Source organism: Camponotus floridanus, unplaced genomic scaffold (assembly GCF_003227725.1).
Source record: "Camponotus floridanus strain SB8 unplaced genomic scaffold, Cflo_v7.5 scaffold45, whole genome shotgun sequence".
NCBI lineage: Eukaryota > Metazoa > Arthropoda > Insecta > Hymenoptera > Formicidae > Camponotus > Camponotus floridanus.
The window spans coordinates 826,851-854,136 of NW_020229603.1; the positions used below are offsets into that span (position 1 = coordinate 826,851).

General features: G+C 30.8%; 2 protein-coding genes across 21 annotated transcripts in view; one reads left to right on the forward strand and one right to left on the reverse strand.

Moving 5' to 3' along the window:
- The window catches only part of LOC105256745 (cAMP-specific 3',5'-cyclic phosphodiesterase), a 316,988-nt gene that overhangs the window by 263,771 nt on the left and 25,931 nt on the right, over positions 1 to 27,286 (forward strand). For 16 of the 20 annotated variants that reach the window (XM_025411912.1, XM_020029220.2, XM_020029212.2 and 13 more), the window contains 3 exons: positions 13,408 to 13,509; positions 13,588 to 13,652; positions 14,712 to 14,824. In XM_025411912.1, the coding sequence (XP_025267697.1) occupies positions 13,408 to 13,509; positions 13,588 to 13,652; positions 14,712 to 14,824 (280 nt within the window). Of the gene's footprint in view, positions 1 to 4,149; positions 4,901 to 13,407; positions 13,510 to 13,587; positions 13,653 to 14,711; positions 14,825 to 27,286 lie in introns of those variants that run through there. The other 4 variants (XM_020029221.2, XM_020029222.2, XM_020029223.2 and 1 more) reach the window with 3 other exon arrangements.
- LOC105256744 (GATA zinc finger domain-containing protein 16) lies at positions 23,008 to 24,505 on the reverse strand. The gene is made up of 2 exons (XM_011266954.3): positions 24,359 to 24,505; positions 23,008 to 24,297 (listed from the first exon to the last, which is right to left on the reverse strand). Exons 1-2 carry the CDS (start codon positions 24,417 to 24,419, stop codon positions 23,708 to 23,710), a joined length of 651 nt encoding a protein of 216 aa, XP_011265256.3. The 5' UTR covers positions 24,420 to 24,505; the 3' UTR covers positions 23,008 to 23,707.

Below are 27,286 nucleotides of genomic sequence, written 5' to 3' on the forward strand. Positions count from 1 at the left end.
CATAGGGACACACATGTTCGTATTTAACCACGCTGTTGCGCGACAGCACCGCGTGCGCGATATCGACTTTTCATTACACGAATAATTGGGCGCGCTCAGTGAAAAAAGTACCCTGAATCCGATAGGAGATGATTCGTACACGATCGACTCGTCGCGATATCGAAAGTTTTAATTTGCCCTTTGAAGTTGGACAGTCCGTTTAACGAGATAGTCAGTTGCACATGCGAAACTGCACGGCAAGTTGCCGGGTAAATCGAGAGTTCTTCGCTGAAAACGGTAATATTGTTTGTGCGTGACGCACAGCGAGGAGAAATTCTCTGTGTCCGCGCACGAAAAACAGTTTTCCACTAGCCATATGATCGCGTATCCTAAAATATGTGAGCCTCTATGAAAGCATTCTTTTGTATTTTTTAAATTTGTATTTTTTGTATTTTTCTAACTTTCATTAATTTGACGCTTGTTTAGATATATTTTATCACTCTTTAATTATCGCGAATGACTACTGACGTGCGAACAAGATTTCGTTATTTTAATGACGTTTGTATCATCAATTATCGATACAACGCGATTAGGAGATCTTAAGATGAGAAAATATCGCACAGAAAATTGCGACGCGTAAATCCATTTTCGAAAATCTTTATTAATAGCCTTAGGCTGACTGTCTCTGACGTATGTTATCAAAAATTGATAATGCTCCGATATTATAAAACATGTTCTGTTAAAACGGAGAAAAAAAAATGATATCGAATGTAACGAGACATCTCGAGATTAAATCATAATTTTCTGATAATATAATTTTGATAATTTGTTACTACGTAAGTAAAGCAAGTTAACGCACGAATAATCTGATAAAGGGAAAAAATCTAATTGGATTTAAGCTACCACGACACGGTGATAGTATCTATGTCTCTACTGATTTATCGTTCTGAAAGAACGGGAAAGAAAGGAAAAAGAATCTTTTAGATCTCATTAGACAAAGGTTGCAAAATGCTATTATGTAACGATGACGTTTCTCGGGATAATATTTCCCTGGAATCTCGATGGATCGCATAATAAAGCTCTCTATTGTGTTAATCCGATGCGACATCTCGTATGGTATTGCGTCAGCGATGCATAATGTGACACTCTTGAAATACTCATAGATATGAAGCAATCGCATAATTATTACATTTTTTTACCGACACCACAATTGCGAGTAACGTAATATGACTAATCGTGGAAAAACGAGTTATGCGTTATCGGTAGTATGTGACAGTAATTGTCATCTTGAATGTTTTCCTCAGAGAGACCTATCTTTACGAGTAATTAAAGTTTCAGGAAACTTGAAAATATCGTGCATCGTTGTTACATTATTATCTGTAACGTGTTTACAAGTTTTCTATAAATATTGCAAGGTATACCGCCGCGTCTCTCACGTCGTACTCAACTTAAAAGATATAAATACTTTTCATCCGCGGATAAGATATCGAATGTTTATTGTTCCCTAGGTTCAATAGGGGCTTTTCGGAAAGATCTCTTTATTGCAAGATGCGTTTATTTGACTGGAAAAATGTGATCGCGCATGTTGAAATTTTTCCATATACTATTATTGGGATATCGGAAACGCAGATGTCGATTCGAAGAGGTGTCAAGTATTTCTTTTGACAAGAAAAGTTTATATTTATGGATCTATTTGACAGTAACATAAGGACTTACATTGAGAGAAATTTTTGAATATAGATTGAATATTATTTAAAGATATTATTTAAAGATTGCAAATCGCGTAAAGTTTTTTTAAGAGTCTCCTATTAAAGAAAAGATTAGATCTAGAAATTTATTTACATAAAAAAGATAAATTCTTATAAATTTTATTTTCTGTACGACTATAAGTATAAATCGATTCTTACTTTATTTGTAAGGAAACATGAAAAATCTTTGATATTTTTATATATTTATCAGATTACTCTATATTTTATCAGATTATTCTATATCTATTCAGATTGCCTAATACATTATCTAATTTTATTTGTAGACTATCAATACGTGTAGTTAAATTAATAAAAAGTATTTTTTGCAAAGTATCTTCATGTGACATTGACCTTATATGCATGAATCAAACTGTAAATGCAGTAAAGTTCAACGGATATAAAGCGTTCGTTCGATAGTTTCTTTTATATTCGCCAAGGATAAATATATATAGATTTAATAGTACAATATAAAGCAAATATAATAATAAACTAATAAGAGACGCAAAAAAATTGTCTTCATAAAAATTTAATTTACACATGGAATTTGTTCAAATTTTATATATATATATATATATATATATATATATATATATATATGTGTAATATTAAACATTTTTTCCAAGACAATCTTTTTGCATTTTATTTTTTGCGAATAGTTCTTATTGGCTTGTTACTGTATTTATTTTATATTTTATTTATATTTTACATTCTCTATAATTTTTTTTCTTTTATTTATGCGTTTAATGTTGATAATGAAATACCAGGTGCAACGTGTGAAATAACATTTTCCGTTACACATGTTTAACATTCTTTCGCCGATTCGTTTCATTATTTTCATTCGATTATTATGAATGAAAGATGAACATTGCGGTCTTTTTAAATAAACCACATTGCATCGCAACGGAAATGTTTACAGCATATTCATTGTTATTCAGTAACATATTAAACGTCGCATGAAATAGACATTCTTGAGAGCGCTCGTTTTTCTTGAGTAGTAAATAGTCTCTGCCCGCGGCTAATATGCTAATTCATCAAGAAGAAGTCGTCGTCGGCGTATGATTATGCGTATTCAGCAACTTATGGCACGACCAACTTTCTCGCTTATCAATCGACTCGAGAAAACGCGAGAGGATCGAGACGTATAATCACGCCAAAAATATTGACTAATTCTCTTAAAATTCTCAGTTTGATAAGCACAAAAATCGTAAAAATAAAAAGAAATTTTTAAAAATATATTTTTAAAAATATTAGATTTTAATTAAAATTATTAAATATTAGATTTATTATTAAATATTAAATTTTCATTATTTATTATTAAATACTAGATTTTAATTAAAGATTTTATTTAAATTTTAGATCAATTCTCTTTCTTTTTCTTGCATCGCGTAAGAAACGATATTTCACCCGATATATCTGTCGCTAATCCGATTTTATTTGCGAGATTCTATTTGCTTGCATATTACCGCGCTCTTAATCGAACGGTTATATCGTACAATTTGTAATCTGGTCAAGATGTTATGTACCAATTTACCACTGCCAGCATAATTTCCGAGATAAACTGTTGAGTCAAACGGTAGTAACGGGAGGATCTAGTCTAATTTGGATAAGTTGGCACTTGTGGTCCGGTTTATTGCCGCACAGCTGATAACGTGGTTGATAAAACGGTCCGTCCATTGTTCTTGACGCAATACCATTCGATAGTAGTCTACGCTCAAGCAACAATACATTATCTCTTATCGAGAGGCTTTATTACTTAAAACGAAATGCGATCGAAAAAGGAATTTCATATTCATTCACGATAAGAATATATTGTAAATTATACAAAAATATTTTACAGATCGTGACATATACTTGCAATCTATTTTTGCATAATTAAACGAGTAATATTTCAGTAAGAAATGATAATCTTGCTTTTTAATGGCCGTATATTCGTGCTGGCGCACATATAACTTTCATTATAACGTCAATTATTATCGCTATTATGAGATCAACGGTATAGTATTACTTAATATAACAACCTTGAGTGGTAATCTGTGCTCTAATCATGGACTTACGTCGTATCACCAGTTATCTATGTGACGAGGTATAATAAAATAATACGTACATCAGTAACGTGTGTTTTAACTTGGGCAAATCGCTCGAATAATATTAGTGTTTGATTAAATTAAAATTTTAAGTGAAATTAAATTTCATTTGCACGCTAATAGCGTAGTTTTGCGTAAGATATACAATCTGCGAATGATTTTGATAATGGCTCATATATTACGCAAGATTCATTATTAATCTTGCATAGCAAATCTCGCGTCAAATTACAGCAAACTTCAAAATAATAAAATAATAAAAATAATAAAATAAATAGTAAAATAATAAAATATTATAATGTAAATAGTATAATAAAATAATATAAATAGTAAAATAATAAAATATTGGTTGGATTCTTTGTTGCGTGATGGACATGTCGATTTTAATTAGAAAGAATTTTCGCTCGTTCGAGTCTCGCATCTCGGGATCAAAACGATCGAATAGATCTCACCGATACCACGATGCTTCCCTTGATACAGTGCATCATCGCAATTCGAGTGAGACGTACTCGTGACCTTCCGTAGTGTGCTGATCATCGCGGCGCATCTTTCAACGCCTCTTCCTCCGCCTGCTCGATAGGTCCCTTTTCTCCGGTCGGGTGAAATGGCCCGAAGATATTGAACAAAGAAGACGTGACGCGGCCTTGCCCTTTCGAGGCAACCTCCATCGATCGCGTCGACATCCATCCGTATAAATATGCGTCCCTTCCTTGGCCGGTTACGTGGCGTAGAGGCATGAATCATGACCGCAAGTCTATGCGCCACGAGGAGACGTAGGGGCGCGCAAATTATAACGCAACTTGGTGTAATTGAAACGGGATCGCTGGAATGGCGTTAGGCCGATTGACCGGAATGCGGAGCAGTGCGAGCAACGTGTAACACCATGTCCGACTCCAGCGGCGGCTTGATAGAATTCATCGGGTCGGCCGGCGGCCTGAAAAGGTGCGGGGGCGGCATGAGCTCTCCCGCTTTGAGTGCCGGCGGCATCGGCGCGACAGGCGGACTGCCCAGGACCATGTCGACTTCCGCCCTGCGAGTTCGACCGCCCAGGAGGGCGCTCTTCTGGGAGCAATGCTTCGACAAGAGAGACTTGTAAGTCCTCCTTGCGCTCGGTGCTTTTTTCGGTGACAGCGATGAATGAAAAGAGAGGAGTCTGTCCCGATGTCGCGATAATTTTCTGTGAAAAAATGTCTCAACTATGTACGTATGTATGGATATTTCTATAATTTTGTGTTTAAATCTGTTTTATAGTCAATTTCGCAACACGAAATATATTTCTAAATGGCCCCCTGGAGCAAAATTCTCTTCAAAATTGTGTACACGTATTTTTTTAATTATGAATATGTTACGTTGTATGTATTGTTGTCTATACAAACAATATATTTGTCATTAATTTTATATGAGCGTAGAGGATTTTGCAGATTTCAGACAAAAAATTAACGAGCATCGCATAATATAATCCATCTCTTTTAGCATTGCATTTTACATATAATGAAACGTCCATAAAGATATCAAACGAATGTATTGGAAGCGTAATCTCGAAATGCAATAGCGAAAATTCGAGGGATTGCATTTGAAGCGAGATGACGTAAAGCTCAAACATGCGAGATGGATCCATTGCGCGATTCCTCTGGCTACAGTTTGTACATCAGAATTTGATAAAATTGAAACTCCATCACGATGCAATATACAAAATAATATATTTTATTGAAATGATTTAATGTACCACAACATCAATCGTATGAAACCGTATCGGATGATAAATAAGAATAAAACGATATCACATAAATATAATCATGAATTAAAGCTAGTTATTTAATGCAGAAAAGCTTTTTACATTTTATTGTAATAAATACATATTATTGCTGTATCAAAAATGATTATTGTTGTTGACATAATTAATTTTTAGAAGAAATTTATGCTAAAATATTTATTTTTAGCGCTTATATATTTTTGTTCATATTAAGCTTTTCAATTATTGCGCAACAGAACATAAAAGAGCTCTGGCAAGTGTTCAAGGAGATATAACTCGCCGAAATTTGCTCGATTTTATTAGCAGTATATCAATTTAGTAGACTTACGTGCGCTATTCGGCAAGCACAAACTAAATCTGATTAACGAACATTGCAATGAGGGTAAACGCGCATTTTGGAGAATGGCCAACGGTTGTATACTGGTCGTCGTTTGGAATTTTGCGACCATACGTGAGGCTTGATTCACCTAGACACATGAAACACGTCGCTCTGCTGGCTAGTATCCCAACCACGGGATTGGGATAACGATTCGGTCGATCGTTATTCCCGTATAAGTTGATACGTCGGGCATTATTTAAGGAGCATACACGATCTAAATTCTATTTTGAGGCAGTATGATATTTAACGGGACCCTTAAGCTAGATTACACAAGACACGACGATTATATGAACGTGATAATTATGCTAAATTAATGCGTGAATAAATGAGAAATGCATCGGAAGGGGGTCAAGGAAAAGATTTACGTCATTGTGGGAAAACGTATATACGGTGTATATTAGAATTATAGTTTTATATATCATACAGACATAAGAATTGATCATTTCGAAAACTTAATATTTGTACGCAAATTATATAACGCTATTTCTCATCGTTAGAATGACATTTTGAGAAATAACATTAATTAGAGGAGTGATTTTCTGTAGCAGAAAATATTCGTGAGCTGACTTTGTCAACATCAGCTGTAATTAAAAATAAAACGTTTTAATTTTGCACAGGGATTAATTAATAAATTTTAGACAAAATTTGTATTTGGTTGAGATTCTTTGTAGCTTATGGGTAGTGACCCCGAATTAATTATATAGCTGAACTTTAGAGTTTTAAATGCATGAAAAACAAAAATAAAATTCTAATTAATATTTAGACTAAAAAGGATGCGATATTACGAACAATTCACTATCGTGTATTCATCAAATATTATTCAATGTGATATTTTGCATTTTTACTTGGATTTATCCAAACTCTTGAATATATATATCTGACCTATTGACCTATGCTAAAACACTTACAATTTATTTGGTTATACCATTAAAGAGATTATGCGAGAGATTATACGATAAAAATTTAGTATTTTTGAAACTTCTAGCGAAATAAGTTATAAGAGATCATAAAAATTATAAATTAAAATGAAATATATATTCTGATTTAATTTGCGATTTAGCTAAAAAATATTTACTTTAAAAATTAAATGTAAATATCCCAAGATATATGTAATCGCATGCGAGCATTTTTTACAAGTTTTCATAAATTTATACGTGTAATGCTACTTATTATTTAGAATTAATAGAACGATGAAAGTTTCATGAACTTTGCTAACAAAGCATTCATTAAGTAATTTTCACCGGATATTGAGTATTTGTGGCATATAACATACATGGTATTATTTGAACTTGCTAAACTAAGAGAAATTTGCATCGTTAATTCTTTCATTGAGAAGAAATATTCTAAATTTAATAAGATAATATTTTTGCGAGTATTATGTTTACGCAATCCTTTAGCGGAAGTTATTTCGTAAAATTATTTCACATTGCAAATGATGCGAATTGAAATTTCTGCGGTTTGGGACATCAGCGTTTATTGCGCGCCGGTAATCAATTGTTATTCAACGAATATTGCATTCATATTCCGCTTACTTGTCAGTTTGTCAACGCAATTCGACGTTATCTGGCCTCAAATCGACGTGGCTCTATCGATGTATGCTCTTTCCAATCTTGCCTGCCTTCCAAAATTCATTTTTATACCGGCTTACGTAATCATAATATTTGGCTATCGGTTCCCCTTTATTGCATTATCAGCGAGTTATTGATCCGCCATCAATTATATTATACAGATGGATTCTCATAGATCGACTGTTGTGTACAAAATAATTTCATTATTATTGCGTCATATGTATCCGTTTCGAGGTAACGACATGCGGGCCGTTCAATTAATTAATCCATATTATTAAATTATCAAACATATGTATCGCCACGTATTGTCATTCAATGCAAATTGAATATTCCGTAATAGATGTACTATATTCTACGTGTGAGAATGTTATATACACATATAATTTGCGTCGCCACTGATTATTCACGTCTGCGTAACAGATTTTTCTCTCTTGGATTAGATTAATTTTTTCTTTACTTTCTCTAAGATTACATAATCATTTCTGCACAAACGTTCCGCATTCTTAAGTCTATATAATTGAAGTATAAGCGGATACGCGATATTCTGTTTGAATAAGCTGCAAATGTGCATATTTTTCTCGTGCTTGGCAACAATTGGATCTCGGTCGTATTGATCGTGAGGAGAAAAATAACCATCACGATAACCATTCTGATGTATATATATAAAAGAATCTATTCAATGGTTTACCGCGATGAAAAAAATAATCTTTTCTCGTTGAAGGGAAAAATGCTTTTCGTTGTACGCGTTATTAGTGTTCAACATTATTACGTTAATCGAGCGATTTCTGCAATCTCGACTGTATTGAACAGGAAGTCGCTAATAGATTGAAACGTTAGAAAAGACTACTATGGAAAGTGTATTTTACTGGCTACAATTTAGTAACTATACAAAGTGACAAGTAATTAATATATTATTAATTAGAAATTTGATTGATTTCTCTCGATAATACAGGTAATGGATGGCTAATTAATAATGTTACGTAATAATATTGCTATTAATGTGTTACATGTGCAAGAATTATTGCGCAACTAATGTTGATCAAGTAACAATAAGAATATTGAAGTCTTAAAATAAAAACTTGCAATTAATTATTTATTAATTTATTCATTGATTATTTATAATAAAATATTATGATTCGTTATAGAATAACTTAATAGCGTTGGAAAGAAGCAAGTTATTTAACAAATTGTATAATTATATATAAAATTGTATAATTATATATAATGTATCAGAAAAATAATAGACTGATTTTACTTCTAATCTTTCCATTATCTTAAGAAAGGTAATACTCATGATAAAATTCAACAAAAATCTTGAGAAATATAAAAATATCAAATTTCCTATAAAAATTGATATCAAAATAATCGAGTACTCGACAAAAATTCTATCAGTGATTTAAAAAAAAAAATATTTCAAACTTTTCATATTTTCTTTTTTCTATCTAAAAATTGAAAATACGAATTATATCACAGGAAACGAGATAAAAGAGAGAAAACAATTGAAAAGAGGATATAGAAATATAGAAAATTCTTGCTAAAGGTGAAAGGCTCGTAGGATATAAATCCCTTCGCATTAAATTTGTAGATTTTTCTATTTGTTCCGAGGAAGAAGAAGAGAGAAAAAAGGAACAACATTATTGTGTTCAATAGTCGAACAATGTTACTACACTTCAATCAAGCTTCATTGCCTATCGCAGGCGTTTATAGGACGGAGGGAGACAAAGACGGGGAAAGAGACAAATACCACCGTCGCCGCGCTGTATCATTGTTGCCATTCATGCGGCGCCAAGTTGTTTTCTTGGGCGCGCACGAGAATTTTGCTGCTTCATTTGTCACATTTAACGCCTTGCTTGTGTGCTGGCGTATATATATACCGATATTAAACTCCGAATTTCTAGTCCTCTCGCAGTCGGACACAATTATATGGTCATCCGTTGCAATTAATCGTCGCTCATGATGAGATGAAAAACTGTTGTTTGGGAACTCTCGAAGAACGTCGATCTCATACATTTTTGCGGTCGTTAGTTATTTCAATGACTTCGCTCACGACGCGTATCGGATACTCGAAGTTATTTAGTCTTCCTTGTTTAAAGAAAATTACGACATGAGCGCTTTGAAGATACATCGGAGTGATCCTTTGCCAGCACTTTGTTAAGAGTTTATTCGGATGTTACCTTATATATTTATATCTTAATGGAAATTAGTGACATATGGTAAACACGTGAAATTTAATTTTATTTTATCTATAATATTGCCGTTCAAATGCGTTGCACAATCATACGCTTTTCTCGAGCGGATCGTGAAGAAAAACGGGACAGTATAAGATATCTATATTTTAAAAATCCCATTTCATTTATTTTGCACGATTTGTTTTCCTTTTTAGATCGAGTAAAATGAGTGTGTTATGAGTTTCCCTTTTTAACCACCTACGTTATTCCTAGACCTCTTGCAATACAGATATTGCAGCAACAGTAAAACGTATTTCTAAAATATGTCACGTTTCTGCTACTCTTACCGGCAACGGATCAACTCGTTTTATGTCCTCTCATTGTGTGAGAGAGCATGAGTGTTTTTTTATTTCTTTTAACGTTTTTGCACATTCTGGAAAAACTAAAAAAGTACAGTTAACTAACAAATGTGAAAATTTTCCATGTCTATGAAAAAGAGATTTATATCACATAATATCAATATTTATTTTCACTTTTAAAAATGCAATTGAAATAATAAAAATTTTGATGAAGCGGAAATGGATCTTATTTATATTTTTGGATTTATAGTAAATCTCAATTTATCTGAATTGCGGAAATTAAAATAATATATAAAAAATCATAACACTTGTTTGTAATATTTATGACAGTTAGACAGTTTGACAGTTAGATTTTGATTTTCTTTATGACCTATGATTGATATGAAAATATTTTTTTCTGAAATGACGAATAATAGTGCGAATTTAGTAGAGAAATTTGCTGTCGGCATTTCTCGTAGCTTATGACCTTTCTGCAGTATTTATAGGAAAGCTCCTATTATATCATGCACGTACATATATTAATTTATATATCTGCGTAGTTCTATGCGAGAGGCAGGCGAGTCTAATTAAAATATATTAAATATTTAAATTGTGTTTTTTTCACGTATGAGTTGTATCAATTTCTTTACTTGTTATTAGTATTAAAATATATTATATCTTTCCGTACTAAAACATGCTAATTTGCCAAATAATATCAGAATGATTACTTATGTAATAATGTCGAAAAGAGATCATAGAATATTATTTATTAAAAATATTTTTTATAATATATGTATTTATTTTTATAAATTACAAAAGATTTTTTAAAAACGATATCTCCGGTTGTACGAATAAATTATTTTTCACAAATTTTTACATGAAAATAATTAATCTCCATGCGCACGCACATACATCCATACATTCTACTTGAATTAATTAATTTTATCTCATCAGTGTATGTGTCAATGTAAATTCCTTTTAACATTACCACTCAACTCATTTGCCTGTCCTCGTGTATCTCATACGAGATGTTAGCAATTAATTAGGATTATCCGTGCTTATACATGTACTTTAGAATCGTGCACATCCCAATTTAAGCAGCATAGTAATATTATTAATATTACAGAGTGAAGATGTACGTCACTAGTTGTTGTTTATATTAAGTTTTTGCGTGTCGTGATTCTCTTGGCTGTCACTTGTGACATCCAATTTTAGATCGAGACCTTTGTACGCACTTTGTGATGTGATATTCAAAACGCTTTGAGATATTATAGAGAGAATATCTGAAAAGATCGATTATAATTGCACTCATGATAATATTATTTTTTTAATGTATTATACATATGTATATATTACATTATATTATGTATGCATACACATATATCTCTTAACAAAATATTAATATAGAGTTACACGTAATATTGCAATATCAATCTTTATATGATTATTCAATTATAACAAATTGAGATATTAAATATAGAAGTAGGATGAGTTTATTTTATATATAATTATATCAGAGAATACATTTTGAATGATATCAAGTTAATTACATACACACTCTTGATAAACTATAAGAGTGTAAAATGTGTGAAATATAAGAGAATAATATTAATAAAGTTTCACATAAGTGATATTGGAATTTTAATCTTTATATTATTTTATTACAATATATTAAATAAATTATGTAAATTATTTAGACATTATTATACAGTCATGTCGACCTGCAGTACAATTTTAAGCTACTTTTATCGTAATATTCAACATTTTGCATTTATTCATATTGCTTTTATATATGATACCGCTGAACAAGCAAGGTTGATTGATAATTATTTAATAGCGGTGTTTATTCTTGAAGATTCTCGTTGCAGCAAGAGTCATTCGTAGTAATTTAGCTAGGAGGTGAAATGAATAATTGCCAAAATTATTCAACCGCTGTGATATTCTTCGCGAAGAAGAAACTTTCTTTCGCGGAATAAGAAGAAAGCAGGAGATGAATAATGATTGCACGTTGATTATGTCGTATGCGAATTTGTCCTTGCGTATGCAAGAACTTGTCAGTAACATATTCTTCGTATTATTTCAGCAGGATACATACAAGGAGAACTGCAGAAATGAAATCTGAATCACGAATTATGAATCTCTCTCAATAAAAATGAAGTAGTTGTGGATGATATTTATGTATTGTTATTGAAATATATGAAGAATTATTCATCTCCGAAGATTTTATGCAGGCTTTCATGAAAAATCTGATGCAAAATCCTCTGTAATCTCGCTTATTATACACGTGCGTTTACCCAAGCATTCACGTAATATTGTCAGTTTATTCATGTAAAATAAGTAATACATGTATGATAGCACACGTGTATACTTTGCATTCCTTCATTATATTTTGAGTATACTAAATTGTAACATCATGCTAATATGTACGCGTTCTTAATTGTTGTAAATGTGTATAATTTGTTATGGTAATGCTGTAAGAAATGCAATATATAAATGCAATATATAATATATCACCGGATGCTAGATATGCGAGGAGGATGGAAAACAGAAAATCTCTTAAGTTCAGGGACAAATAAAAAATGACTAAAGTAAAATGGTTCGTATATACACCGGGAGTACATATTGGATGGTCATAGAAATAAAAAAGGATAAAATTCTGTGTGCAATTAAATAGACGGTACACACAATAAACTCACGTTATGTAGGATAAAATTAAATTCTCACTATATGGCAGAAATTAAAGCAATAATATAATAAATGGAAGCTATTTCACACATAATTGCAAAGCAATAATAAATGAAATGAAAAAAAATGTCGCAATTTCTTTAGGGAACGTGTAGAAATTAAACGCATAATCTTATTATTTAAGATATTCAGAGCGCAAACAAGGAGCTATCCGTGCAAGAAGCTATCCAATATCTTTAAATAAATAAATATTTCTGTATATCTACGTATGATTTACTCTTTTATTTTTCAAATATTCGAGAATATAGTTTATTTCTAAATGTTGTATGCTCTTGATGCAATTCTATGTAAAACAGTATATTACTTCTTTCACTATAAAAAGGATTTTTCATGAAATCGTGTACTTTGTACGCTTTGATTTTTTTCTTCAAATTCAATTCTTGAATATTTATGATAAAACGTGCAAAAATGTGCAAGTGTGTTTATGTATATATCTAATGTACACATGCGTGTATGAGAGAAAAAGACAGAATGGGAATTACGTTTGTAACGTTATCGAGCTATCACGTCTGCATGCAATTTACACGCGAAGCGACGTAGACACTCCGGAAAAAGATTCATAGCAAAGCCGTCGAACTTTGCCCTATCAATATACGGGGATCAGCAAGATGTCGATGATGAATTATGTCTTCTCTCTTTCAATTACAGCCATGGCGAGGATCTCATCGTTACACCCTTCGCACAGATTCTTGCTTCTCTGCGCTCGGTCAGGAACAATTTCTTGTCGCTCACGAATGTGCCGACAAATAAGTAAGTAGATTACCGTGTGCGTTTGATTTGACGCGATCGGCTCGATTTTTTCATTAATTTTTCATCCATCTTTTGCAGATCGCGAAGGAGTAGTGGGCAACAGGGCAGTAGTACGCCACAGCCACGGATTTTGGCGCCAGGAGGTAAGATAACAATAAAAAATTTACTATGTTATAATTATTTTGGCTTGAAATAGATCTCCTAATTTTCATAGAGACTTTGTTTCAATTTTTTAGCAAATTTTTATCATATTTATTTAATTTAATACACACATATTGTCATATTTTTTCCATCACGATTATTTTTTTTCGATTTATTGATAATTCGCGGAAGATCATTTTCAAATTAAAAAACAAATTTTCGTGTCTTCTCTAAGCGAGATTTAATGGTTAACGACGACGAGTAATTGCTTTAAGAAATATATTTATATATTTATATTATTTATTTATTTTATCGATTATTTATTTCTACCGATTTTTTTAAATTAAAGCGCAGTATACTTTCATATATTAAATATTGCTTAACTTTTATTTTTGATTACTCTCAGAGATTTTTATTACATATAAATGAACTTTATGTGAACTGTATTTCTTCAATTTTTTTAAAAGCATTTTATTTTTATCCTCTTATTAATATTGTATCATATCACGTTGTACATCCTCTTTTAATTCTTAAGCTGTTTAAATTTCTGGCGAGAATTTTCTTCTTTTTTAGATTATATTAGTAATTATGGCTATGTATGTGACTTTCGCATGTAGTGTATTTAAATTCTGTGTATTTAGTTTCGATTATTTAAAATATCTTAGAGTTTCTCATCGATTTCATTGTTTAATTAAATTTCTGTTAAAAACCGCATTCGTTATTCCAATTGCTAAATGTATATTTCTAGTTAGTTTTTTTTTGTGAACCTTGCGTTTTTTTTTTATTTCTGAAATATCAATATTTATTTTTCATATTGTCATATTCCGCATATAAAGCGCGAAAAAATATTTCTCACATATTTTGTTCATTTTCAAAGAATTTTATAAAATTTTGAAAATATGAAAATATAAATGATCAAAGATTTCAGGATTTTATTAAGCCCGATTAAACTCAGATTACAATCGTATCGGCAGATAACATTTTTCAATGTTTGACTTATTGCTTGCTAGTACACAAGCACTTTTTTTATAGTATTAAATTTGTTTTTCTGAATTTTGCAGAGGAGCCCTTTATGAAACTGGCTGTTGAAACGATAGAGGAGTTAGACTGGTGCTTAGACCAGTTGGAAACCATTCAAACGCATCGATCGGTGTCCGACATGGCATCTCTAAAGGTACGGCTTAATAATACTTATATTTCCTCTTCTCTATACTTTTTCGCGACATATTCTTCCACCGCTTGATTTCTTGTACATCTTGCAAATCTCAGAGATTCTGTGTTATATGTACATATAAAAAATCTCGGGAGGAATCCGTTAGGAATGTATTATTGAAATGATTTTAAACGCGCGCGCGTGCAAAAAGATCATGAAAATGTGAGTTCAATTTCTAAAGGTCACATTTTTGGAATAAATTATATTCTTTGTATCTTTAAATAAATTCAACGACATAGTACTGTAACATGAATATAAGTAAAAATTATTTTTATAGAACGCGCTAGACATTGAAAAAACTTCGTTATTTTGTTTTGCCCTTTTTTAAAATAACGGTAATTAAAAAATATATTTAATATTATTTTTTGGAATAATTAATGTAAAATACCATACATACTTATACTTTATGTATACTCCTTTTGTATACTCGAGTTATCACACAGATAAGTGTAAAATGTTTATATATTTTTATATGTAAATTTTGCATCATAATCATTAGCGATTTATTTAATAATCTCTCTCCTGACGTTACGAAATTAAATAGAATAATTTTTTTTGTTTACACATAAATCAATGCTGAATTTGTGCGCAATATTGATAATGTAAAATTGCTCGATTATACAAACAGTTGTATGTATACGTAAATTATGCAATCGTTTAGCAAAGCCAATCGCGAAGCCAAGAAAGATTATTCATTCCCTTGGGAAATCCTGAAGTCCCAATATTAAACCAGGATTAATTCCTTGTTTTGCGATATCGAAGAATTACGATTCGCTTATGCGTTAAACGCGACTGTATTTATTTGTTGGTGGATAACAGACATTTATCATACTCGGACAGAGACAATCGTTTCTCGATGACACTCTCGACATCCTAGCCATGCAATTTCCGCGACGGTCGTTAATCATTTGTATTCCGGCCGCGAGAATTTCCAATTTCCATGGCTGCATCGGCGAAATCAGCGCGAGAACAAAGTCGCCCGAGTGCGCGATCAATTTATTTCCTCTTTGAAATACAAGAAGAATTGTAATTTTACATTTGCGATGCCCAATCACGATGGTAGATAGCAGGACGGGGTTGCGAGAAAAATTAAAAATTTAGTAAAAAGAATTGGCAAAAATGGGAATTGTTTCTCGGTTTTTTAATTTCTTTTTGAAGGTCGATATTTTATCGAGAAACCTTACAGACTGTGAAAACTTTTCGACGCGAAACAAAATTTCACAAAGGCTTGGCGCGAAGACTTTTCTCATTTATTTCGCATAAACTGGAAGTCAATTTCCGCGTGAATATTCTTTCGCGTGAATATATAATATGCGCTTATGGAGTATTTGCCAGATTTGACGTGCTTCAATTGAGTTCAATTCTTCTTCTTACGTTATGCAAGGATTCAATAAACGCAAGGAATCCTTGCTCTTAATTATTTTTTATGCACGAGCACTTTTCTGAACTTTCTAAAAAGATGTTTTTTTAGATTGCTTGTTGAATAACCTCCGTCAAGTCCGCCAAGATGCAACGCGTATATGGTAATTAAACTTCTTTGAAGATAGATAAAAATGTCGGTTATTAAAATTTAAAGCGAATGCAGCGTCGTAATTTTCCGAAAGTAAATCTGCTCGGTTTACTCTCTGAGGGCCCATGTAAAAACGTTGTTTGCCTTTTGCACTTTCCGGTGGCGCAATTTTACTTTCTTTCGCCAGTGTTGAATCGATATTTTTTTTCTGTCTCTTTTTGATTGACCTGGAAGCGCCACGTGTAAACGCGTGTAGGTGTTCAATTAACCCAAATTCCTTTTGAAATGTTTGTTTCTACATTCAAAGAAAATAAAACAATAAAAAAATGAGGACTTTAAAAAAAATCAAAATGTAAAGATCAAAAAATCAAATATATTTGTGCAAAAAGCAAAACATATTTGTATATTACAATATATCTACCGTTAATTTCCAAAATAATTTCATTCTCTTTATTAAAAGACTTTCTTATTTCTTCTTGCCAAGTATAATAACAATTTTGCGTAACAAGCATAATGGTAATATAAGCGTAAAAATATTATTTCTCCATAAAGTCACCATTCTCGACATGGAAATTAAATTAAAAACTTTGCATCTTTCACGCGAGTCGCCTAATTGTCATTGTGAGATTAAATGAATTTTCTTCTTTGTAGTTTACCGCTATTTGCGCGACAAAGTGTTAAAATACAGCTGAAATATCGGAATTTATAAGCTCTTGGTAGCTCGTTACGAATTACGTGGCTTGATCGTAAATGTAGAACCAAAACCAAACCGCATATTAATCTTGCATAAATATCTTATTTTATTATTAGAAAGAAAAGATGAAAATACAAAAAAAATCTATAATTTATCATCTTTAGAGAAGATTATGTGAAATAATGATGCAATTCCTTGCGATTCTTTTTAATGTAGTTATACACAAAACTCGTTTTTTGTGTCTTATAAGTTCTATTGTTTGTCTCTATTATTTATAATAGATATTTTTTACTTTTTACTATTATTTTTTCGTTAAAATAATTCATTAGAATAACGCCCATATAATAGCATATTTAATTTATTGGCATAATTCAGACACAGGCTCTTTTTTCACACGCACTTTCTAGCTATGCTTTTCGGTCATATATTAGCAACCTTTCTCTTCCTGTACTGCGGCCCAAATATTTCATGCTTATTTTCACCTTATGAATTATTCGGCTTATTTACATAAACATAAGCGCTGCGGCGGATGAGCGAAATGCGTATCATTTTCAGTTGTTACATGATTTCGATTCTTGCGTTCGTAGTCCAAAGTAACATGCATGATTATACGATATCACGTCAACTTTATAGTTACTTTCTTTCCGCTGAAAGAAGCGTCATTCTTTTGACTCGAGTATACGTGACGTAAGAATATTATTAATGCTCCTTATTTGTCAAAGTGACGTTCACGTGAATGTGTGCTGAAAGCAAAATGACACATACGTCAGTATAATAAAAAGAAAAATCTAGACGCGTGCTGATAAATTAACACAATCACTATTAGAAAGAGAAAGAGATATAGAAAGAGAGAGAGAGAGAGAGAGAGAGAGAGAGAGAGAGAGAGAGAGAGAGAGAGAGCGCTTGTAATTCCTTATAAGTAATTCAATATTTAAAATTGCAATTTTTTAAAAAGTATATATATATATATATATGAGAAAATTCATTTAAAAAAATTGAAAAATAAATTCTTTTCTTCATGTTAATTATCAATATGCGTACTGTTAGTTTAACAAAGAAAAGCAATTTTTAATATACATTCAAACGCTTTTAGCAAAAGCGTTAAGCATTTTATCAACAAGTAATAACAAAAACTAACGATTTTTGGATTGTTTTAATCATGTTTGGTATGTGTGCTTTATTTTGCGAGATATAGATTGACCTGAAATCAATCAGTTATCACTTCCAAATTTTATTTTATTTAGGAATTGACTCATACACATACATACACATATACAGAGTCCTGTTTCATTTAATGAAATCTATAGTAAAAATCTATAATCTTTTGTTATTCTATTTGTATTTGATCGCGGAAGTCTGCAATGTTACATTTAATAAATCAAGCGACTTTGAAAAATAAGTATTTTGATTATTTTTGTACAGAATATTGCAAAGTATATGAAGTTGAAAGATAAATCTTTAATTCTTGAAAATAATAAAATAACTGACGTATATAACTGACATATAAAACATATATATATATCGTCTACATGACTCATGCTAATGTTATCAGCCAAGAATTTGGAAACAAACAATAAATCTGAACACGGAAAGTTAACTTGTAACTCATTTTAAAATCATGTCGTTTTACTTTGACGTTAAGCTTAACGAGAGTCAGTGTAGTTTACTGTCGCAAAAAATTTCGCGTTGCCTATAATTTTTTTATAATTTTCGCACACATATGAAGATTTATTTGTAATCAAAAACGCGTTGGAATTAGAATCGCTCTTTAATCGAAGTAAAGTAAATTTTAGCGGAAATCTAATATTAAACTGTCGTAAAAGTGAAATTATATAATTAGAAAGGATGTATACAATAGAGAAAATTACCTCATACAGAGTTACTTAATTATTATCATTAAAAGAGAAAATATATAATCAAAATTTCATATAATACATATTCATTAATATTAAAAATTTGTCTAAAGAACTATAATTATATCATTTTTTATTTATCACTTTTTATACTGTATACAAACTTTTATATTATATAAATTCCTGAAAAACAATTTGTGATCATTTATAGTTCATCTATTCAAATTAATTAAATAGAGCTCTGGTTTTTTATGTTACTCTTTTATAAACTATATAATTAATTTTTTAATTACGGTTAGTAATTTTCATTTTTATAGCTTTTATTTTTGTTTTATAAATCTTAAGAGAATTATACGTAACCAATTTTTTCTTTATCACTCTTTATTTTAGAAATTTAAGTTTTTAATTTTGATTACAAATTCATTAGTCTTTTTTCAAATTGATACATTCGTTTTTTGAACTTACGTGTCACTTTTCGTCTCCCACTTGTTTCATTAAATTCGTTAAGTTGTATTTTGACCCACAAATGCACTACCTTGACCCGACTACGTGATGTGGGATATGTTCGCGCTTTTTTCCAATCTCCAATTTTTCTAAACAGATCTCTCTATGACGAGCAAATGAATCCATTATTCTCACGGGACCTTTCGTATTTATCAAGAATTCGTTCATAAATGCATTTGTTTCGTGGACGAAAGCGGACGCAATAAATTCAAGAGTTTTAGATTTATATCGAGGAAAACGTGCCGTGCGTGACCGAATCATCGAGGCTGCTCGTTGATTACATATAGAGGCCGATTTCTCGCCGAGATCGGCGGGAATTGTGAAGCGTTCGTGTGTAAATCCATCGATTCCGTGAGACTGCCGCTGACAAGATCACTTCAACCGGAATTCATTCTATTGTGCGTGAACAGCGGAATCTTCCCGTCACAAACGTTGTAATTGCATTTTAAAAATTAAACAATTGTCTTTCCTAATATCACGACATAAGGAAAAATATGATTAAAAAAATCATGTTTATGTAACAGCGGAATCTTCCCGTCACAAACGTTGTAATTGCGTTTTAAAAATTAAACAATATTGTCTTTCCTAATATCATGATATAGGGAAAAATATGATTAAAAAAAATCATGTTTATCAAGTTAATTAATTAAGAATTTTATCATCTTATATTTTTTTAATACCACATTATTTTATTTAAGAAAATTTATATATATTTAAAAATTTTATAAAATTTATAATATTTTTAATGCCTCTTATTTTCGTCAAAATCGTTAAAATCAAAGCTTCTCGATTACTTACCAAAAACACTTATGCACCGCGCGCACTGAAATACATTCTCTTGAACAGATTTATACCGATTTATTTATACGTCTGGAGTGGACTATGTTTACGGTTTGTTTTCATATACTTGGCACACATGCAGCTTCAAGATCAGCAAGTAAGCGTCCGTTGACCAACCAGAAAATAGCGATTTCGTGGGTATTTCATATATGCGTATTTTACTATCCTTTCCTTTCCTCAAATTTAGTGGTTTCATGAAATTTTGCAATTTGCATACGATTTACCGCATACGATCGTATATTTGTAATAACGTATCTTTTTTGGAAATGGCGCTCGTAAAGTTACGTTTGATGGCAATTGCCTTGGAGGGTTGACATAAAAATATTTTACATCATATTAGTTCAACATGTAAGTTTCTGAATACTTTAAAACTGCTGGTTTAAGTTTTTAAGAGAAAAAATGACGTTATTATGTATAAATCTTTGTGGACTTTTCATGTATCCTAATCAAATTAATCAAACGTGAAGCAAAGCTTCATTCGTTTCATGAGAAAAGAATAATCGACGACACTGAGAATTGATCCGAAGGATGCCCTTGCTTCTAAAAAAATCAATATTTTGAATTAATTAACCTACATCGACGAGGACTCGTGACCTCACTATTAGGCTCACTGTGAATAAACCGATCAGTATATGTGGTTATAATACAATAGTGACAGCAAATATGTGCTAATAATGGTACCAATATTTAATACAGATATGATTGAACACCTGTTTCAACGAACATATGTTTATAAAACATTGGAATTGCGATAATTTATATACTTAAATATTATAAATACAATATTTTTATTACAATAATTTTTTATTCAATATTTTTTTCTTTTTCTTTCTTTTAATTTTATTATAATGTTCTGATAGATTTTTTTAGAAATTTTTTATTTTTAATATTTTACCAATTTTTATATTATTTTATTTAATCATTTATTTAATGAATTGTTTAATATATTGATGATAACAATCCTCTTATTTTATATTATTCAGTTTTATTGTACTTTTATCATTTTATATATTTTTTATTAATTTACAATGAGAATTTTTGCTGAAAATAATCTTTAAAGTATTATTAGCTTTCCATTATTAAAAAATTGCTGTGTCACAAACATTGCAAGAATGCCTTGTAACATAAACGAGAAACTAAAAATTTTCCATCGGGCCAAGCCTAGTATTAACCTTCTTTATTTTCGAAATGCTCACGGCAAACATTTACTCGCGTTTTCGCACTCAATCTCGCCCGTGAAACTTTTCTTCATAAAGGCTCTCCTGCCTTTGAAACCAATTAGCGTTCTTCATGGTCCGTTGCGTAAAAAGTTTCGTTCGTTTTATTTGTCGTTCAATGCTCGAACACGCAATGCGAGGAGTCTGTCGTTAGAAAGGAGCAACTAGCATTTAGCGACCTAAGGATAGAATTTAGAGATGAGCATAAAATGCGCGTACAATTATCAATAAAACGCTTTATCGTTCATTGACTTTGTCCGATACTTGAATCCTTGGAACAATTTAATTATGATGACTACGGAATTTTAAGGGGAAATACCAAGGATTATATGCATAAAAAATCAATGTGCTTCGCGTAAAAAGATATTACTACAGAATAACGAGGTACTAAAAAATAGCGAGGGAGATAAATTACAGAAGAAGAGGATATTACTAGAACGAAAGACTGCAAATAGCGCCAATCTGATTGTCCAAATGATAATTTCGCGATTTATAGAGATCGTGAACAACATTGTTAACAACATGGATCATTTCGAGAGGAGAAATAATCGTTATCACGCTTGGCCGTTTAACCTCTTCTACGCAGGTTCAAGGGATCTCGTGCTCCCGTATCGTCGAGTTAACTCATGTATCATGTGTGGCATGCGTGATTGTTAAACGTAAATAAATTGACGATTTTATCGCAATATTTTTGCGAAACGATGTTGCGCGAATTTGTCTTGAGATCTTAACGAAATCCGTTCGCGTTATCATCATATTTTTGGAATGGATCAGAAGGTTTTTTAATTGAATCTAGAATCAATCTTTCTCACGTTTTTCGTTCATGTGACTACAATTGTTGTCATTTTAATATTCTAATGGAGATTTCTTTAATCTGAACGAGTTTTCGAAAGTTGGATATTTAACGCAATTTTAATGGGAATATTTTTCACAAGCGAATGCATTCTCGAAAATACGCGAAATTGAAATGTTATCGCTGCAATGTATTTCGGTTTGACCATTGTTTTTGTTCGGTTGCCTCTGTCAGCAGATATATAGTTCTCATTTCTATGCATATATTTTCATACTATGGCGTTTACGATTCGCACATGTATTTTTCCCAGGGAATAAGCGCGTATCGTAGCATATGTATATTATATATGTATCATGTGTATGTGCATACATACGCATTTTCGCTAGAATTGTCAATTTGTCAAATGCCACTTCAGGATAAGATCGCAGAGAGATAGACAAACTACGTGCTGATGAATAAGTATAAATGCTGCCGTATTTAGATTATGAGAAAATTTCCTTATTTGTTCGTTATTTTCTTGCAATTGCATAAAATAGAATTAGAAATACATTAATATTAAAAATACATTAATATTAAAAATTATACACAATATATGATATACATATAAATATTTTCGACGATTATTAATTGGTAAATAAAAAATAATGATATATGCTAGATAATCAGATAAATAAATAATTATTTTGTTTTTAATCAAACATTTTTATTGAAAATATATAAAGCTATAACATGTAATACATTTGCATCAAAATATTGAACAAAAATGCAGCCGTAACAAATAAAGTTTCTTTAATTTAACATAAAATATACATGTTTTATTATAGAAAATACTAGTAATTTTAAAGTAAAATAAATGATATTCAAACGCCATCATTATTTTAAATAGTAAGCTAAATTCGACTTCCAATGACACTTTTGATGAATAATACATTTACATGACTCAACCAAATTTACATTGTTCTATTTTGCGTCGAATTGAATTGCTCAATTCGTCGACAAAGGAAGAAATTTTTACTTGTCTCACCACAGAGATCTATTTCGTGTCCGATCATAGAGATTTTAGTGTCTGAATGCAAGGGCTTGCGTGCTGTCTGACCAAGTAGTTCTATCACTACTGCTCAGCTTCCATAATATAATCATAATTGCATATATCTAACAGCAAATAATTTGTCGCCGTTAAAAATATTTTTTTTAAATTATACATTTAATATTTCAAAGAAATACATTTTTTAAATATTATAGCGTTTATATTTATCATATCTTTTATCGTTACAATTAACTGATATCGCGCATTGTGTTAATATAACTTAAAATATAATATTGTACGCGGAGAAATATAAGTGAATGTTTAATTATTTCGACATGTTATATTTAACTTTTGCATATTCTGATGGATAATTAAATAAGTTTGAATAATCTTTGAGCTTGAATTTTCATGGGAATAATATGCTTGACGCTGAAAATGGCAAAATCCTTCTTATGATTGCTTCCAAATATTGCAACCAAATATTGAGTTGTATCAATCTGTTAAATACAATTTCAAAAATAGCATAGAAATAATTCATAAATGGATTTCTTAAGCTAGGCACAACAAAGAAAACTATCTTAGTGAGCCGAGTAATATGCATTACAATATTTCCTATGCTCTTTGAACGTATCATACATTCTGTTATAATGCGAATATCATGTTTGACATCTTTGTCTGGAATTTTGCCATTATTAGTGCCGGCACTAGTATCGTTTTTACCATTGTCATTGTCAGTATTGACACTTGTATTATTATCATCGCCAGTGTTAATACTATTATTATTGTCATTATCATCACCAGTGTTAGTACTAGTATTATTTATGCCATTGTCATTGTCAGTATTGACACTAGTATTATTTTTATTATTACCATCATCGGTATTAGCACTACTATCATTTTTATTATCGTCGTCAATGCTAATAGTGGTATTATTTTCGCTGTCATCGCTAGTGTCTTTGCTATTTTCTTCGCTCGATTTTTCGTTCGAGTTTGAAGCTGCGAATGAAAATTTTTAATCAGCATTGCACAAAACAATTATTATTTATCGAAAACTCACCAGCCTGAACATTGGTCAAAGCAATTGCACTCAGTAGCAAGATCAGTATATATTTATTCATGATGTATCTTTGTTTCTCGCTATTAGGAACGTATACACTGCAACAACGTACTGCACTAATGGACTCCACAGCGTGTATTCGGTGCATTTATAACAATGTCGATAATTATGATGCAAAAGCATTACTTGCCTTTATCGCTTGACTATGTTACGTGCAAAGCTTATATCTTTTGCGCGTTTCATGTAAAAATATTCGAAAAATGATTTCACTATTCTTCACTATTCTACAAATAAATGTCTAAAAAACAATTTTAGAAATTGGCAACAAAAAATGAACAAATAATAATTATGAAAACTGAAAATTTATTACTGTTTGATTAAAGTTTAGAATTATTTATTTTATTGGTGTTCTGATTTTGAATATTATTTATTTGTGTTTATTTTTGTAAACGCGATGCATTCAGATTATCTAATTAATAGAAATTGATTAATCTTGAAAATTGCAAGAGATCGTAATTCTTCCAGATAGCACATTTATTTCTTTTTCGAAAAATCTCTCTTTTTTGATATATAAAATATATTTTAAATATTATGCTAATAAATTATTTTGATCGAGAACTCGTTTAATAGTTTTTCCTTAACTGAACTTTTCGAAAATTCTCTTTTCGAAAATTGTGAACGGGAGAAAAGTCAGAAATTCAATTTCTAGCAACTTTTCTACGATATTTTAAATTTAAAAGTTTGGATCAATTTAGACATTTTATCAACGTCGCTATAGTTTTCCGTCTTTTCGACAAGAGTTAATCGTTGAAAAAAATAAAATAATTTTTCATATTATTTTGTACGAAATTTATTTGACAAGATACGTAAAATACAGGAAAAAGAAATACGTTATAATTAAAAAACCAAAAATTTAAATACAAGTTGAATATTGAATAATTCATCAGATACATATTCATCAATTTTTCGCTTGCGCGAAGATATTTTATCTTGGTTTTAGAATCTTGTTTTCACGAACTCTGGCGAAAGACGTCATTTCCGGTGATTAAGAGGAAGTTTTACAGGAAGTTCCATGACTTTTTGATAATCCTTGAAAATAAGCTGGACAATAGCGAATCAAATACGAGGTCAATTTCTTCGCTGACCAACTTAGAAAAGGGGAGATTGAGAGAAAAACATCTCTGGGGTATATTCGGAAATCCATAATGTTGGCGTCCCGCCAGGAGACGTGGCGCCTGACGTCGTGGCGCTCCTTATATGAATTTATTTTCTCAGTAGAGCTTGTGTTTATTTTTAACATAAGATCTCTCCTTAATAACTACACTTTAAATAATAAAGGCCTGTTAAAATACAGTTTGCTTTAATTTGAAAAAATTAAATATAGTGAGAAAGATGAGAAGATTAACTTAAGAGATTTTCCACGAAAAGCTTTTTCAATTTATATAATTTATTCCTTGTTTTGTCAAACTTCTATAATAATCGTTCTTGTTAAAGGAAAATATTTGTCAAACAATTTTGCATAGATTAAATTTGTAATTTCAAAAAAGTATATATGATTTCATAAGTATTCCATATATTTGCATACAAATGGACGCAATTCGGACAAGTATTTTTATAAGCGTAAAAATCGACATTTAAGAGATTCAATTGACTTTGATTGTATTTGATTACATGCAATACGACAAAAGAACAGCTTGAAAAAGTATTTGCATATATATCTATATTGCATACACGTTTTTATGCAAGCATTGGATCAGCGGCTTTTATTATTAAGTGCGATCATTGCGGCTTTTCACGTTATTAATCCCGTCGTCACATGTCACCAATGCGTCCCATTTGTGTGTTTAGTGTATTATGCCTTTTATCCAAGTATGTTGTATACGCAGCGTTAGCGCGTGTACATTAATCACGTCGATAAACAATCCTGACGTGACGTTAAAAAAAATACCATCACCGTATGCAAAACGAAATGTGTTCAACAAATGATAAACTTTGACAATAATACCTTATGATAACGTATCATAAGAAATTTCGTCGTTACTAATATTGGTATTTATAAGCAAGCCTCTCGTATTTTTTGGTTGTGGATGATTAATTATGTAATACCTAATTATATAACGAGTGACGCACGCTCTGCATATCGAACAGAAATATATCTTTGTGCATTTTTTATGAAATTTTTATCTGTTTTATTTACGCATAGATATAAGTAAGAGAAGGAGAGGGAATAAAGTTGTCATCTAAGGAGCCCCATCTCTGATTACGTTTTAAAGGCAGACTTTAAACTTTTGAATGTTGTGCGCAGATTATGATATCATCGTGTAATAAATGATATGATAGATATTAAGATGTTGGATGCTCTATGATTTTTATACGCGACATCGTTGAAATCGTTCTACATATAATAATATATATTAATATAAATAACATATATTAATAAAATCATTTCTACATTAATAAAAAACATTTATAAATATTTTTTTTATTATAAATTTGCAAATTTCTCGAAATATTTCCATAAGTCATAAATTTAGTATGGGTTCCTTTGTATAATTTATTATTAATTTCTGGCACACGCACATAATTATGCAATCGACATTTAAACAACTATGATATATGATCTGTGCTATTTTTCTCCATCTATAATTTTTATGAAAAAATACATCATATTACAGTTGTATGTTTTCTCGCGAATGACTCTGGGTAATGCGTTTGATAAAACGGAATAAATGATTCATTGATGAGTTAACAAAATATCGTATTTATTAATATTAATATTATATTAATTAATGCGAATAAACGATTATGAATATTGCTGTCGATAATAATCGCGGAAACGCGACAAGAATGGCGATATAATTTTCATTTATGAAATCAAGGAACCGTAAAAAATTTTTAAGTAATCTTATTTGCAATTCTTGAACAAAT

Coding starts and splice junctions, on each gene's coding strand:
- LOC105256744 (XM_011266954.3), bottom strand. CDS start 24,419: ATGAATAAATATATACTGATCTTGCTACTGAGTGCAATTGCTTTGACC. Junction 24,298..24,358: donor TTTGACCAATGTTCAGGCTG/GTGAGTTTTCGA, acceptor TTTCATTCGCAG/CTTCAAACTCGAACGAAAAA.